The sequence below is a fragment of the Leucopleurus acutus genome (assembly GCF_964270905.1).
Source record: "Leucopleurus acutus genome assembly, chromosome: 16".
Taxonomy (NCBI): Eukaryota; Metazoa; Chordata; class Mammalia; order Artiodactyla; family Delphinidae; genus Leucopleurus; species Leucopleurus acutus.
This window is the reverse complement of record NC_139158.1, coordinates 65,435,018-65,450,558: the sequence shown is the minus strand read 5'-3', so window position 1 is coordinate 65,450,558 and position 15,541 is coordinate 65,435,018. Positions and strand designations below refer to the sequence as shown.

Below are 15,541 nucleotides of genomic sequence, written 5' to 3'. Positions count from 1 at the left end.
GAACTAGAAGGTAACATAGGTGGTCCATCTCAGATAAAGTATAAACTTACCCTGGATTGCAGATGAGTTATTTTCCAAACATTCCAATGTATTTAGCTTCTAAAGTGATTGTATACTATTGGATTTGAGTTTTATCTCTGCTTTGTACTAACAAGGTAACCTTAATAAAGTTATTTAACCTCTCTGAACCTTAGTTTCCTCATCTAAGATGGGAGTAATGACACCTAGCATATAGTTCTGTTGTGATGCTTCAATGCGGCATGTAGCACCAGGAATAGTACTTGGCACATAAGTACTCAAATTATTATTTAACTTATAATACAGCTGGACTAACACCATACTAGTATCAAAAAGCTGACTTGCCCTTTTAACATGATTTTTGTTGCAAAACACAGGATGTGAGAAACATTTCAGCAGAAACAAACTCTGCGGCTTAGGGTGTGAAGGAAGAGAGGTGAGGGGTTGCAGCTGATTCTTTAATGTGGGAAAGTGTAGACTGAGAAATAAAGATCAGTAAAGCAAAAGAGGTAAACCAAAAAGCGTGTACCAGTCAGAGTTCTTAGTTGCAAATCCTAAAACTGTCTCTGCTTAACTAAAAACAACATGACAGAATCAGTGGAAAGGCTGGAGGCTCTGAACCAAGCAAGAACAACAGAAACTGAGTGGCCTCAGACACAACCAAGATCAACTTCCTGCTCCATCTCTGCTAGATTTTATTTTATATACATATAATATAGAGAGTCCCCATTACACTTGTAAATTTTTAGTCATTTTCCAATCATAACTAAATCAAAGATTAGAAGTGAAATGGTGATTCCCTGTATCAAATGTCTGTGTACACTGACAACACTGTACGTAAGTACTTACAGTTTATAATGTGACAAGTGAGTTTGCTTTTTGCTTGTTAATTAATCTGGGTTGGACTGATGACAAAGTTACTTATAGGGGATAATGTATCTAAATTGTTTCTGTGTTTTGTTTTAATAACAGCATAGCAGGTATACTAGTCTCCCATTGTTGTGTGGATAGGAATGGAAGAAGAGATTATAAGACAATGTGAGCAAGCTGTGGATATTTACTTATTTATTTATTTAAACATCTTTATTGGAGTATAATTGCTTTACAATGGTGTGTTAGTTTCTGCTGTATAACAAAGTGAATCAGTTATACATATACATATGTCCCCATATCTCTTCCCTCTTGCAACTCCCTCCCTCCCACCCTCCCTATCCCACCCCTCTAGGTGGTCACAAAGCACTGAGCTGATCTCCGTGTGCTATGCGGCTGCTTCCCACTAGCTAGCTATTTTACATTTGGTAGTGTATATATGTCCATGCCACTCTCTCACTTTGTCCCAGCTTACCCTTCCCCCTCCCTGTGTCCTCAAGTCCATTCTCTATGTCTGCGTCTTTATTCCTGTCCTGCCCCTAGGTTCTTCAGAACCTTTTTTTTTTTTTAAGATTCCATATATATGTTTTAGCATATGGTATTTGTTTTTCTCTTTCTGACTTACTTCACTCTGTATGACAGACTCTAGGTCCATCCACCTCATTACAAATAACTCAATTTCGTTTCTTTTATGGCTGAGTAATATTCCATTGTATATATGAGCCATATCTTCTTTATCCATTCATCTGTCAATGGACACTTAGTTTGCTTCCATGTCCTGGCTATTGTAAATAGAACTGCAGTGAACATTGTGGTACATGACTTTTTTTTTTTTTTTTTTTTTTTTTTTGCGGTACGCGGGCCTCTCACTGTTGTGGCCTCTCCCGTTGTGGAGCACAGGCTCCAGACGCGCAGGCTCAGTGGCCATGGCGCACAGGCCCAGCCGCTCCGCGGCATGTGGGATCTTCCCGGACCAGGGCACGAACCCATGTCCCTTGCATCGGCAGGCGGACTCCCAACCACTGCGCCACCAGGGAAGCCAACATGACTCTTTTTGAATTATGATTTTCTCAGGGTATATGCCCAGTAGTGGGATTGCTAGGTCATATGGTAGTTCTATTTTTAGTTTTTTATGAACCTGCATGCTGTTCTCCATAGTGGCTGTATCAATTTACGTTCCCGCCAACAGTGCAAGAGGGTTCCCTTTTCTCCACACCCTCTCCAGCATTTATTGTTCGTAGATTTTTTGATGATGACCATTCTGACTGGTGTGAGGTGATACCTCATTGTAGTTTTGATTTACATGTCTCTAATGATTAGTGATGTAGAGCATGCTTTCATGTGTTTGTTGACAATCTGTATATCTTCTTTGGAGAAATGTCTATTTAGGTCTTCTGCCCAGTTTTGGATTGGGTTGTTTGTTTTTTTAACATTGAGCTGCATGAGCTGTTTATATATTTTGGAGATTAATCCTTTGTCCATTGATTTGTTTGCAAATATCTTCTCCCATTCTGAGGGTTGCCTTTTCGTCTTGTTTATAGTTTCCTTTGCTATGCAAAAGCTTTTAAGCTTCATTAGGTCCTGTTTGTTTATTTTTGTTTTTATTACCATTACTCTGGGAGGTGGGTCAGAAAGGATCTTGCTGTGATTTATATCATGGAGTGTTCTGCCTATGTTTTCCTCTAAGAGTTTTATAGTGTCTGGCCTTACATTTAGGTCTTTAATCCATTTTGAGTTTAGTTTTGTGTGTGGTGTCAGGGAGTGTTCTAATTTCATTCTTTTACATGTAGCTGTCCAGTTTTCTCAGCACCACTTATTGAAGAGGCTGTCTTTTCTCCATTATATGTTCTTGCCTCCTTTATCAAAGATAAGGTGACCATATGTGTGTGGGTTTATCTCTGGGCTTTCTATCCTGTTCCATTGATCTATATTTCTGATTTTGTGCCAGTACCATACTGTCTTGATTACTGTAGCTTTGTAGTATAGTCTGAAGTCAGGGAGCCTGATTCCTCCAGCTCCGTTTTTCTTTCTCAAGATTGCTCTGGCTATTCGGGGTCTTTTGTGTTTCCATATGAATTGTGAAATTTTTTGTTCTAGTTCTGTGAAAAATGCCATTGGTAGCTTGATAGGGATTGCATTGAATCTGTAGACTGCTTTGGGTAGTATAGTCATTGTCACAATATTGATTCTTCCAATCCAAGAACATGATATATCTCTCCATCAGTTGGTATCATCTTTAATTTCTTTCCTCAGTGTCTTATAGTTTGCTGCATACAGGTCTTTCGTCTCCTTAGGTAGGTTTATTCCTAGGTATTTTACTCTTTTTGTTGCAGTGGTAAATGGGAGTGTTTCCTTAATTTCTCTTTCAGATTTTTCATCATTAGTCTATAGGGATGCAAGAGAATTCTGTGCATTAATTTTGTATCCTGCTGCTTTACCAAATTCATTGATTAGCTCTAGTAGTTTTCTAGTAGCATCTTTAGGATTCTCTATGTATAGTATCATGTCATCTGCAAACAGTGACACTTTTAGTTCTTCTTTTCCAATTTGGATTCCTTTTATTTCTTTTTCTTCTCTGATTGCTGTGGCTAAAACTTCCAATACTATGTTGAATAATAGTGGTAAGAGTGGGCAACCTTGTCTTGCTCCTGGTCTTAGTGGAAATGGTTTCAGGTTTTCAGCATTGAGAACAATGTTGGCTGTGGGTTTGTCATACATGACCTTTATTATGTTGAGGTAAGTTCGCTTTATGCCTACTTTCTGGAGGGTTTTTATCATAAGTGTTGAATTTTGTCAGAAGCTTTTTCTGCATCTATTGAGATGATCATATGGTTTTTCTCCTTCAATTTGTTAATATGGTTTATCACATTGATTGATTTGCGTATATTGAAGAATCGTTGCATTCCTGGGATAAACCCCACTTGATCATGGTGTATGATCCTTTTAATGTGCTGTTGGATTCTGTTTGCTAGTATTTTGTTGAGGATTTTTGCATCTATGTTCATCAGTGATATTGGCCTGTAGTTTTCTTTTTTTGTGACATCTTTGTCTGGTTTTGGTATCAGGGTGACAGTGGACTTGTAGAATGAGTTTGGGAGTGTTCCTCCCTCTGCTATATTTTGGAAGAGTTTGAGAAGGATAGGTGTTAGCTCTTCTCTAAATGTTTGATAGAATTTGCCTGTGAAGCCATCTGGTCCTGGGCTTTTGTTTGTTGGGAGATTTTTAATCACAGTTTCAATTTCAGTGTTTGTGATTGGTGTGCTTATATTTTCTGTTTCTTCCTGGTTCAGTCTCAGAAGGTTGTGCTTTTCTAAGAGTTTGTCCATTTCTTCCGGGTTGTCCGTTTTATTGGCATATAGTTGCTTGTAATAATCTCTCATGATCCTTTTTGTTTCTGCAGTGTCAGTTGTTACTTCTCCTTTTTCATTTCTAATTCTCTTGATTTGAGTCTTCTTCCTTTTTTTCTTGATAAGTCTGGCTAATGGCTATCAATTTTGTTTATCCTCTCAAAGAACCAGCTTTCACTTTTATTGATCTTTGCTATCATTTCCTTCATTTCTTTTTCATTTATTTCTGATCTGATCTTTATGATTTCTTTCCTTCTGCTAACTTTGGGGTTTTTTGTTCTTCTTTCTATATTTGCCTTAGGTATAAAATTAGGTTGTTTATTTGAGATGTTTCTTGTTTCTTGAGGTAGGATTGTATTGCTATAAACTTTCCTCTTAGAACTGCTTTTGCTGCATCTCATAGGTTTTGGGTCATCATGTTTTCATTGACATTTGTTTCTAGGTATTTTTTGATTACCTCTTTGATTTCTTCAGTGATCTCTTGGTTATTTAGCAGTATATTGTTTAGCCTCCATATGTTTGTATTTTTTACAGATTTTTTCCTGTAAGTGATATCTAGTCTCATGACATTGTAGTCAGAAAAGATACTTGATACGATTTCAATTTTCTTAAATTTAGCAAGGCTTGATTTGTGACCCAAGATTTGATCTATCCTGGAGAATGTTCCATGAGTACTTGAGAGGAAAGTGTATTCTGTTGTTTTGGAATGGGATGTCCTATAAATATCAATTAAGTCCATCTTTTTTAATGTATCATTTAAATCTTGTGTTTCCTTATTTATTTTCATTTTGGATGATCTGTCCATTGGTTAAAGTGGGGTGTTAAAGTCCCCTACTATTATTGTGTTGCTGTCGATTTCCCCTTTTATGGCTGTTAGCAGTTGCCTTATGTATAGAGGTGCTCCTGTGTTGGGTGCATAAATATTTACAATTGTTATATCTTCTTCTTGGATTGATCCCTTGATCATTATGTAGTGTCCTTCCTTGTCTCTTGTAACATTCTTTATTTTATCTGATATGAGAATTGCTACTCCAGCTTTCTTTTGATTTCCATTTGCATGGAATATCTTTTTCCATCCCCTCACTTTCAGTCTGTATGTGTCCCTAGGTCTGAAGTGGGTCTCTTGTAGACAACATATATACGGGTCATGTTTTTGTATCCATTCAGCCAGTCTATGTCTTTTGGTTGGAGCATTTAATGCATTTACATTTAAGGTAGCTATTGATATGTATGTTCCTATGACCATTTTCTTAATTGTCTTGTGTTTGTTATTGTAGGTGTTTTCCTTCTCTTGTGTTTCCTGCCTAGGGAAGTTCCTTTAGCATTTGTTGTAAAGCTGGTTTGGTGGTGCTGAATTCTCTTAGCTCTTGCTTGTCTGTAAAGGTTTTAATTTCTCCGTCGAATCTGAATGAGAACCTTGCTGGGTACAGTAATCTTGGTTGTAGGTTTTTGCCTTTCATCACTTTAAATATGTCTTGCCTCCCTTCTGGCTTGCGGAGTTTCTGCTGAAAGATCAGCTGTTAACCTTATGGGGATTCCCTTGTATGTTATTTGTTGCTTTTCCCTTGCTGCTTTTAATATTTTTTCTTTGTATTTAATTTTTGATCATTTGATTAATATGTGTTTTGGCATGTTTCTCCTTGGATTTATCCTATATGGGACTCTCTGCACTTCCTGGACTTGATTGACTATTTGCTTACCCATATTAGGGAAGTTTTCAACTATAATCTCTTCAAATATTTTCTCAGTCCCTTTCTGTTTCTCTTCTTCTTCTGGGACCCCCTATAATTTGAACGTTGGTGCATTTAATGTTGTCCCAGAGGTCTCTGAGACTGTCCTTAATTCTTTTCATTCTTTTTTATTTATTGTGCTCTGTTGTAGTTATTTCCATTATTTTATCTTCCAGGTCACTTTTCCGTTCTTCTGCCTCAGTTATTCTGGTATTGATTCCTTCTAGAGAATTTTTAATTTCATTTATTGTGTTGTTCATCATCGTTTGTTTGCTCTTTAGTTCTTTTAGGTCCTTGTTAAACGTTTCTTGTATTTTCTCCATTCTATTTCCAAGATTTTAGATCATCTGTACTATCATTACTCTGAATTCTTTTTGAGGTAGACTGCCTATTTCCTCTTCATTTATTTGGTCTGGTGGGTTTTTACCTTGCTCCTTCATCTGCTGTGTGTTTCTCTGTCTTCTCATTTTGCTTAACTTACTGTGTTTGGGGTCTCCTTTTCACAGGCTGCAGGTTTGTAGTTTCTCTTGTCTTTGGTGTCTGCTCCCAGTGGGTAAGGTTGGTTCAGTGGGTTGTGTAGGCTTCGTGGTGGAGTGGACTGGTGCCGGTGTTCTGGTGGATGAGGCTGGATCTTGCCTTTCTGGTGGGCAGGACTGCATTTGATGGTGTGTTTTAGGGTGTCTGTGATCTTATTATGATTTTAGGCAGCCTCTCTGCTAATGGATGGGATTGTGTTCCTGTCTTGCAGTTGTTTAGCATAGGGTGTCCATCACTGTAGCTTGCTGGTCATTGGGTGGAGCTGGGTCTTAGCATTGAGATGGAGATCTCTGGGAGACATTTCGCCGTTTGATATTACATGGGGCCAGGAGGTCTCTGCTGGACCAATGTCCTGAACTTGGCTCTCCCACCTCAGAGGCTCAGGCCTGACACCCAGCCAGAGCACCAGAGCGTGTCAGCCAAACAGCCAGGTATGTGGGGAGTTTCTTGCCTTTGGGGAAATCTGAGGTCTTCTGCCAGCGTTCAGTAGGTGTTCTGTAGGAGTTGTTCCACATGTAGATGTAGTTTTGATGTATAAGTGGGGAGGAAGGTGATCTCCACATCTTATTCCTCTGCCATCTTGAAGGCGCCTCCCTGGATATTTATTTTTAACTTTTGCTCATAATGAAGCAAGTGATGCTGTGTTTTAAAAAATCATCTTCAGTTTTCCTCAGAGACCAGTCCCAGCCATTCATCCTGTAACATTATATTACATTTAAATTATCTTTTGGTGAAAAGAAATGAATTCTGCATTTTATACACTTTGGGGTTAACTGACAAACCATTAAAATAGCATACATTTTAATGAGGTCTTAAGTGCTCATGACAATACATAGCTCTTGCTCACCATGAAAGTTCTAGAACACCCAAACTGGTTTTTACCCCATTCGGTAAGATGAGTTCACTGATCACATACTTGGATGTTGTAACAATGTCAAAAATCCCAGACAAGAAATTAGGTTACATTTTTGTGCTTTATCTGCCAGAGTATGGGAGAACAAGCATATAGCCTTTCCAGCTTTCATCATTTCAGTTTTCTTGCGTATTATTCTGAGCAGTCATATAATCCTTATTGTCCTTAACTACATGACCTTGAAGGAATAGGACCATGTGAGAGCCTTCCTTACTTTTGCTGCATTTCCAAAAGCAACTCACCTTATCTTTACTTTAAAAATCTCCACTTCTTTTTTTAAATCAATTTGCTTTTATTTATCTATTTGATTGCACCAGCTCCTTAGTTGTGACAGGCAGGCTTCTTATTTGCGGCCTGCATGTGGGATCTTGTTCCCTGACGAGGGATCGAACCCGGGACCCCTTCACTGGGAGCTCAGAGTCTTATCCACTGTGCCACCAGGGCAGTCCCAAATCTTCACTTCTTATTTTTAAATTTTTTAGAATGTTTTTTCACATTTTGGGGGTAAGTGTTGAAAATATATAGCAATGTTGAAAGAATTTTACAGTTAAAACCTGTATACTCACCACCTAAATTCTAGCATTTACTGGACTTGCTTTATCACATATTTATTACCTACCATCTCTCTACCCATTTATTAATCTATCTAAGGTTTGATGCATTTTAAAGTAAATTTCAGACGTCAGTATACTTTACCCTAACTCCTTCAGCATGCAGATTAACTAAAGTTCACTAATTGTTTATAGATTTTTTTCTTTTGATGTAAAAGTTACATGCAATTTGTATAAATGTAAAAATGGTAAGTGTAACATTTGCTAAACAAATGCAGGACACAGAACCTTATCTTCTCCTTAGAAAATTCCCTCATGCCCTGTCCCAGTCAATTCCTGTCCCTACCTCACCCCGAGAAGCAACCTATTTGCCTGTGCTAGACTTTTATATCAATGGAATCATACCATATGTATTCTTCTGTGTAAGGCTTCTTTCACTCAGCATTATGTATTTCAGATTTATCCAGATTGCATGTACCAGTAGTTCATTCCTTTTCATTGCTGAGTAGTAGTCTATCATATGAATATGCTGTTTCTTTATCTGTTCTCACTGCTTCCTAAATTCCTATTTCTAATGGATGTTTCAGCTTATCTGGATGTAGCTATGTTAAGCATTGCAAATGTTATGACCACTGTCTTAAGTAACCATTTTCTAAATGCTAATACATTTAGCAAATACCAATGCTAAACCTTGGTCTTTATCCCTCAATATTCCTAAGCAATAGGTGGACCGTACCCCTTCCCTCCCTTTCCCTGCAAGACCCTACCCCCAAATCCCTTAATTAAATTGAGGTCTTAGAATGTTAAATTCAAAAGAACCTTAGAGATCATCTGCTTAAAACCCCTCAAATGAGGAAACAGGCCAAATGAGGGAAAGCAACTTATCCTAAAAAATGGCAAAGCTGAACTCAAACCAAGTCTTCTGATCCCAAGTTGAATGTTGTTTACACTATTTTAGTGATATTTTAGTCATTAAATTTAATAGACAAGCAGTTCACTTTTGTACATGACTCTTCTGAAAACATGTACGTAGAACAAATAGAACTCTCGTACATGGCTGGTGGGAATGCAGGTGGTACAGCCACTTGGGAAAAGTTGAACATTTTCTTTTAAACATATATGTATCCTGTGATCCAGTAATCCTTCTTTTACCCATTTAGCCAACAGAAATGAAAATATAAGTCCACCCCAAAACCTGTACCTGGTAGAATAAGATGAAAGGCATAAGAAGAGTATCAGTTGAGTTCCATGGGGTTCAAAGAGGAATTACATCTCTGGTTTGGAAGAATTAGGGAAGGTTTCACAATCAGGTGCCTTTTGAGATGAACCTCAGGGATTAGACGGGCCTTCAGGAAGTGAGATTCTGTCATGGGGAAAAGCATTTCTTTAATTCACCTGGGAATAGGGTAGATAAAAGCATGGATAAGAAAAGCGTGGTCTTGTTTTTTGTTGTTGTTGCTGTTGTTTTTTATTGGGGTAGAGTTGTTTTACAATGTTGTTAGTTTCCACTGTACAACTAAGTGGAATTCCCTGTGCTGTACTGCAGGTTCTCATTAGTTATATATTTTATACGTATTAGTGTATATATGTCAATCCCAATCTCCCAGTTCATCCCACCCCTGGTCTTGTTTATGTTAAAATAAAATTGTTCTGTTTTTCATACTGTGCGTATAATGTGTAAAGGAATAATGAAAACTAAAGATGGAGAGAGGGGTTTGTAGACAGCATCACTGAGAGGGTGAGGAATGTGTTAACCGTGGATTGGTACATATATTTGTGGGTGACGTGAATGACATAGACTACTAATATTTTATTTTGCCAAGAAAAGGCATTTTAATAAAACTCACTTTGCAAAATGCGGTGATTGATTCAATGAACGATTATCGATGAATGCTAAACCATTGGTTGACAACTTATTGGGATAGTCAGACTCTCTCAAAATATTACCCTGCAGATTGTTAATTACAAAGGGAAAGATACATTTATAACAGAGAAATTCGGGGCGGGGTGGTGGTTATTGCTTTAACCAACTGTTGGAACTTAACATAACCCATAAATATAACAAAGCTCATTATGTGACTTGTGATGTGAGGCACTGAGCCAAGCTCTTATATAGTGTTCTTAGATGTTGTAACACTTATACAGTGTTCTCGACAACAGTGTTCTCCTTGAATCTAATGGTGAAGAAGCAGTCGAACAAGTTCAAAGTCTGGGACATTTTACATAATGACTGCCTGAACTTTTCTAAAATGTCAACATCGTGAAAGAAGTCAGGGAAATTATCCTAGTTCTAGATGGGAGGAGACTATAAAACACGATAACTAATGTCATCCATAATACTTGATTGGTTTCTCTAAACAGCAACAAAAATTCATAAATTGCATTATTGGAACAATTAAGCAAATTCAGATATAGATTGTATGTCAGATATTTTTATATCAGTATTAAATTTCTTGGCATGATTGTGGTTATGTTGGGGGACGTTCTTGTTCTTGGAAGGTACATGCTGAAGTATTTAGGAGTGAAAGGTATTGATGTCTGTAATTTTCAAATGTTTCCTCAAAAATTTATGTGCATACACACGGAGAGAGTGTTTGCATATGTGGGAAAATGTTAACAGTGGATAAATTTCAGTGAAAGGTATTTTATTTTGAAATTTCCAAAATAAAAAGTTGGAAGAAAAAGAAAGAAGGAAAATAAACTACCTTCTATCATCATGGAATGAAACTTTTAAAAACTTTTTTTATTTCTTTTTTGTGGCCATACTGCGAGGCTTGAGGGATCTTAGTTCCCCGACCAGGGGTCAAACCTAGGCCCTGGCTGTGAAAGCACAGAGTCCTAACCACAGGACTGCCAGGGAATTCCCTTAAAAACTTATTATTAAGGAAATTTACATCACTTAGCCTCATCACTTAGCTGCAGCAATTATCAACGCATGACAATTTTGCTTCATCCCTTCACCCCATCAGACCCTGGGCCATTTTGAAGCAGATCTCAGACATAATTTTGTAATCCTTAAGTATCATTCTCTTTAAAAAAACATAATATAGGGACTTCCCTGGTGGTTCAGTGGTTAAGACTCTGAGCTCCCAATGCCGGGGGCCTGGGTTCCATCCCTGGTCAGGGAACTAGATCCCGCATGCTGCAACTAAGACGTGACGCAGCCAAATAAAAATAAATAAATAAATAAATAATTTTTAAAAACCAACATAACAATAAATTAATACACCCCTTTGTACCTAAAACCCAGTCTCAAGTCATCAACTCCAGTGCAGTCTTGTCTCATCTCTCCCCTTTCCCGCTATTAGATTACCTTGAAGCAAATATGAGACATTGACTGCAACACTTTTACAAAGGTTTTTTCACTCCAGGCTTTAAAATTTTTTTTCACATTGTTATAATCATAGTGCACCTACGTTTGTAAACTGCTTGAAATCATTTCAGACGATGTATGAGTCATACAGCAATGTATGAGTCTTTTAAAATTTTGTTTTTTCATTTTAATGTAACTGAAATTTCATCAAATTGGCAGATAACATTTTTCTGGAGATTTTATACTCTGCTGATCCCAAATTGGATGCTGCACGAGCGATTTTAAAGAAAATTGAATGCCGTAATCTATACAAGTTTGTGGGTGAGACTCAGCCTATAGGACAAATAAAGATTAAAAGGGTAAGTTGAAAGGTCCTCTGACCCCCAGGAGGAAACCATTAGCCCATCACAATACCACGACTGTATTCTAAGCCCTTTACACGTTCTCACTTAATCTTCACATCAGTCTTCTGAGCCCTGCCCTGCAGATGAAGAAACCGAGGCTTGGGAGAGATTAAATAATTTGCCTTTGGAAGCACAGTTAGTGAGCCAGGATTCAAAGCCAGGTCTCATTTACTCCAAAACCTTTACTCTCTCATGTCAGAAGTGAGAGGGGAGCCTCAAATTTTGTCTAGACCCAAAGGCAAGAAAATGAATGTGAGTAAAAGGGGCCTCAAAATGAGGTATCTGCATGAGCTTCTTTGACACTCTAAGGACCTGCTTTAACTACTTCCTTCTTTGGCAGACTATCAGGTTCTCGCAGATGGTGCTTGCTTGCCTTCTTTAGTTCAGTTATCAGTTATCTCTCCTGCTTGTTGAAGGGTTTTCTCTTTGCCAGAAAGCGCATAACAAAAGCCACACTGATAACCACACCCCGCCTCATGATACTTCCTTGGGTCACACTTTACTTCTTGTTTTACTAACACGTTAATGCCACATTTTTTTCAATGTGAAATGCTGTTATGAAAATCGCACTATTGTGATTTGATTAAAAGATGGCATAGGCAGAAACCATATATTTGTTAGGGAAATCTCTACCCACTTTTTTTGGTAAAGTGCTGTTTTTAGAGAGGGAACCTCTTTGTGACACAAACACTGTAGAATGAAGAACTGGAGTTCTAACATGAGGAGCCTCGTCTTTTCTAGGAAAACTACGAAAGCCTTCCGAAAGGGGTCGCCAGTGCTAAACCCAGTGACATGGTGCTAGAACCTGAACTGAAGGCTGAAGATTTCATAGTGGATGTAAGTAGTTAGTCCAATAACATACTAAGCAAAGAATTTATTTAAAATAAAGCACCGCTACCCCCCCCCCATTATAACAGTAGTACATGTTCATTATAGAAAATTTGGAAAATACAGAAAGATGGAAGAAAGAGAATCACCTGTGATATCACAGAAAAAAACTAACATTAAGCAGTTTTAAAACCTTCTTTGACATTTTTATGTCAATATTGTAAATATTTTTATGTAATTGTGGTCATGTCATTAATAGAATGTTGTATATAGTGATTTTTGAATGTTTTCTTGATCAAAAAAGTAATACATACCAATAATATTTTAATTGCACACACACACAAAAGAAAAAGTTAAGACTTTTTGACTCCTATTTTCATAGAGGATGTAGTGTCTTCTTGTATCCTAATGAGAATGCCAAACGGCTTTCTCACATTTTCTTGTTTCCTCTAAGAAATTCTTTTCAGAGTTCTACTCCTCTGAAATCTCAGGACAGTGTACTCTGTGTATTTTTTCCATAAGCCTCTCATTTGTTATTCTCTTGCTGATGCATCTTTGAGCACAAGGCAATCTCTCCATAACCATTCTTTGCCGAGGGACACAGTGAGTGAACTGCCCTTGGACCCTCTCTCTATTCACTTGACTGCGTGATGAAGTGCCTCAGATCTGCAGATCAGGCTGCAGTTTCCTGTTTCATTAGATGAGGCTCCACCAGAATAAAGGGATCTCACATCCTGACTTCCTGAGGCTCTGAAAGGCTTCACTCTCCAGAATGTTATCCCTGGGCTCCCACGTGTCTGCCCTTTGCCCTCAGTGCAGGCATTACTCCTAGTCGGTCCCCCACCTCCCCATCTCCCAATGGATAGAGGATCAGAGGTACTTCAGGTGGCTGCCATGCATAGGAGAAGATGACATACACATGGCCAACAGACATGAAAGAAGTTTAACTTTCTTGTTAACCTATAGGCAAATTGATGCAACGAGTTTTTTGATTATCAGACGTATAAGATAAAAAAATTTTTATAAGATTTTGTGATAATAAAGGTATGTGAAAATGGGAGTGTAAATTGATACAAGAGACCAAACTAGGGTCAATTTTAACTGACCCAGCAGTTTCATTCTGGGGATTTGTCCAAAGGAGGTGATCAGTTTTTCAAAAAAAAGCACAAATATATTTATTGTGGCTTTATTATAGTGTGAAATTAGGGGGAAAATGTGTATGTCTTTTTTTTTTTTTTTTGGCCATGCCGCATGGCATGTGGGATCTTAGTTCCCCAACCAGGGATCGAACTCGTGCCCCTTGCATTGAGAGCGTGGAGTCTTAAGCACTGGACCACCAGGGAAGTCCCTATATATGTCTCTCAATAGGAAATTCAGTGGAATAATGCAAACATTAAAAGTTGTTTTTAACATCAAAAGATGTTTATAATAAGTGAAAAAAAGTACGTACAGAATGATTTTGTTTCTTTAAATGTATATACATTACATTTAAATATGTGTGTGCAGTGAACATATTGAAAAAATTTTGGATATATTAATAGTAAAATGTTAACACTGTTTCTACCCGAGTGGTGGAATTGCAGGTGATTTTTTTTTTTTACAGTGAGTATGGCACAAGAGTTTCATAATCTGAAACTCTTTCCATTTTAAGATGGGTAAAGCCTATCTGTATTCTGAGAAAGCAATAAAATTGCTAATTAAATGTCTTATCATGAATTAGCATCTAGTTATAGCTTGACAGTGTAATATATTTACGTGGTGCATCTTACCATACATGGCCCCTTTGGGGACTGTATGTAGTAACTTTTATGATTATGTAATGGGCTATAAAACATAATGTACTATTTAGAATTAAAGATTCATTGTTGTTGGTCTGTAGCTACTTTTTTACTCTTGAGTCCTTGGTTAAGCACGGGATCTCTGTATAACATTGCCCTTCTGGAAAATAATGGTTTTATCAAATCTGCTTTAAGGAGGAATTTACAGTTATGCATTATGAAGAAAATAGGGATTGCCTTTTATTACTATTCTAAAGCCAAGGAAGTAAATACCGAAGAGGTAGTGGCACTTAGATTGTTGAAAATTTGACTAGTGTTCATGCCTTAGCACGATGGGTAAAATGTCAGTGCTGCAGCAGGTCCCACCCTTATGAAACAACACCCAGGAGAGAGACCTGTGACAGCACCAGCCCTGGGACCGTGGGGAGGACTGAGCAATTTTCCCTCACAGATAAAGGAATGCAGCTATCAAAGCCAGTAGACCATGCAGAGTGGGAGGGCTGGCCGTGTACTGCAGACCCCTGGTCTCACTTCTGGACCATGGCTGAATCTCAGATGTCCACCCTTGTCTCACAGGCCACTGGCAGCATAGCCAGCAAAGCACATATACCGGTTTTCTTCAGTCACCCTCACAGGATAAGCCCCTCTTATCATCTGTTCTTTTCTGTACCGTCATCACCACATTACTCTATTTCTTCCCCTTACTTCACTTCCAATCTCTTCCCTGTCCCAAACCCTGATTCCCCTGCAGCTCTTTCAGGAAAAGCACATTCCTCAGGGTCAGGAGACCTTCCTGTTCATCAGTCCTCTTGTTCCCTAGTACCACTTCAAGACCCCATGCAAGATCCCTGTTCCTCTGAGACTGACATCCTTAAACCATCTCCTGTCCTCTTGGTTGCAGGTTTTGGCATGGTGCAGAGCCTTCTACTCTACTCCGGTTCCTGCCATCATCCTTAGTGGCTTCATAGTCCACATGGCGCCAACTCTGATCTCCTTATCCTCATCTTCAGTGACCTTATCCCCTCCACCTCTGAACCTTATCAACATTTGAAAATGCCCTCCCTCTAGAAATCACTAACTGAAGCATCCCATCTCTGTCCATAAACCCCTTTCTTCCTTACTTACTTGTTCCTAGCTCATCAGGACCTCCAGTTTACTGTCTCCTGACTTTCTTCCAGCTGGTTAGTGATCTTCTATCTTTATTTCTCTCCCAATCTAACTTAGATCGTGTTTCCATTAATTCAGTCATTTT

General features: G+C 38.2%; 1 protein-coding gene across 2 annotated transcripts in view; it reads left to right on the top strand.

Moving 5' to 3' along the window:
* SAMHD1 (SAM and HD domain containing deoxynucleoside triphosphate triphosphohydrolase 1) overlaps positions 1–15,541 on the top strand; it is a 63,510-nt gene that overhangs the window by 38,023 nt on the left and 9,946 nt on the right. For both annotated transcript variants that reach the window (XM_082858222.1, XM_082858221.1), the window contains 2 exons: positions 11,499–11,638; positions 12,425–12,520. In XM_082858222.1, the coding sequence (XP_082714348.1) occupies positions 11,499–11,638; positions 12,425–12,520 (236 nt within the window). The remainder of the gene's footprint in view (positions 1–11,498; positions 11,639–12,424; positions 12,521–15,541) is intronic.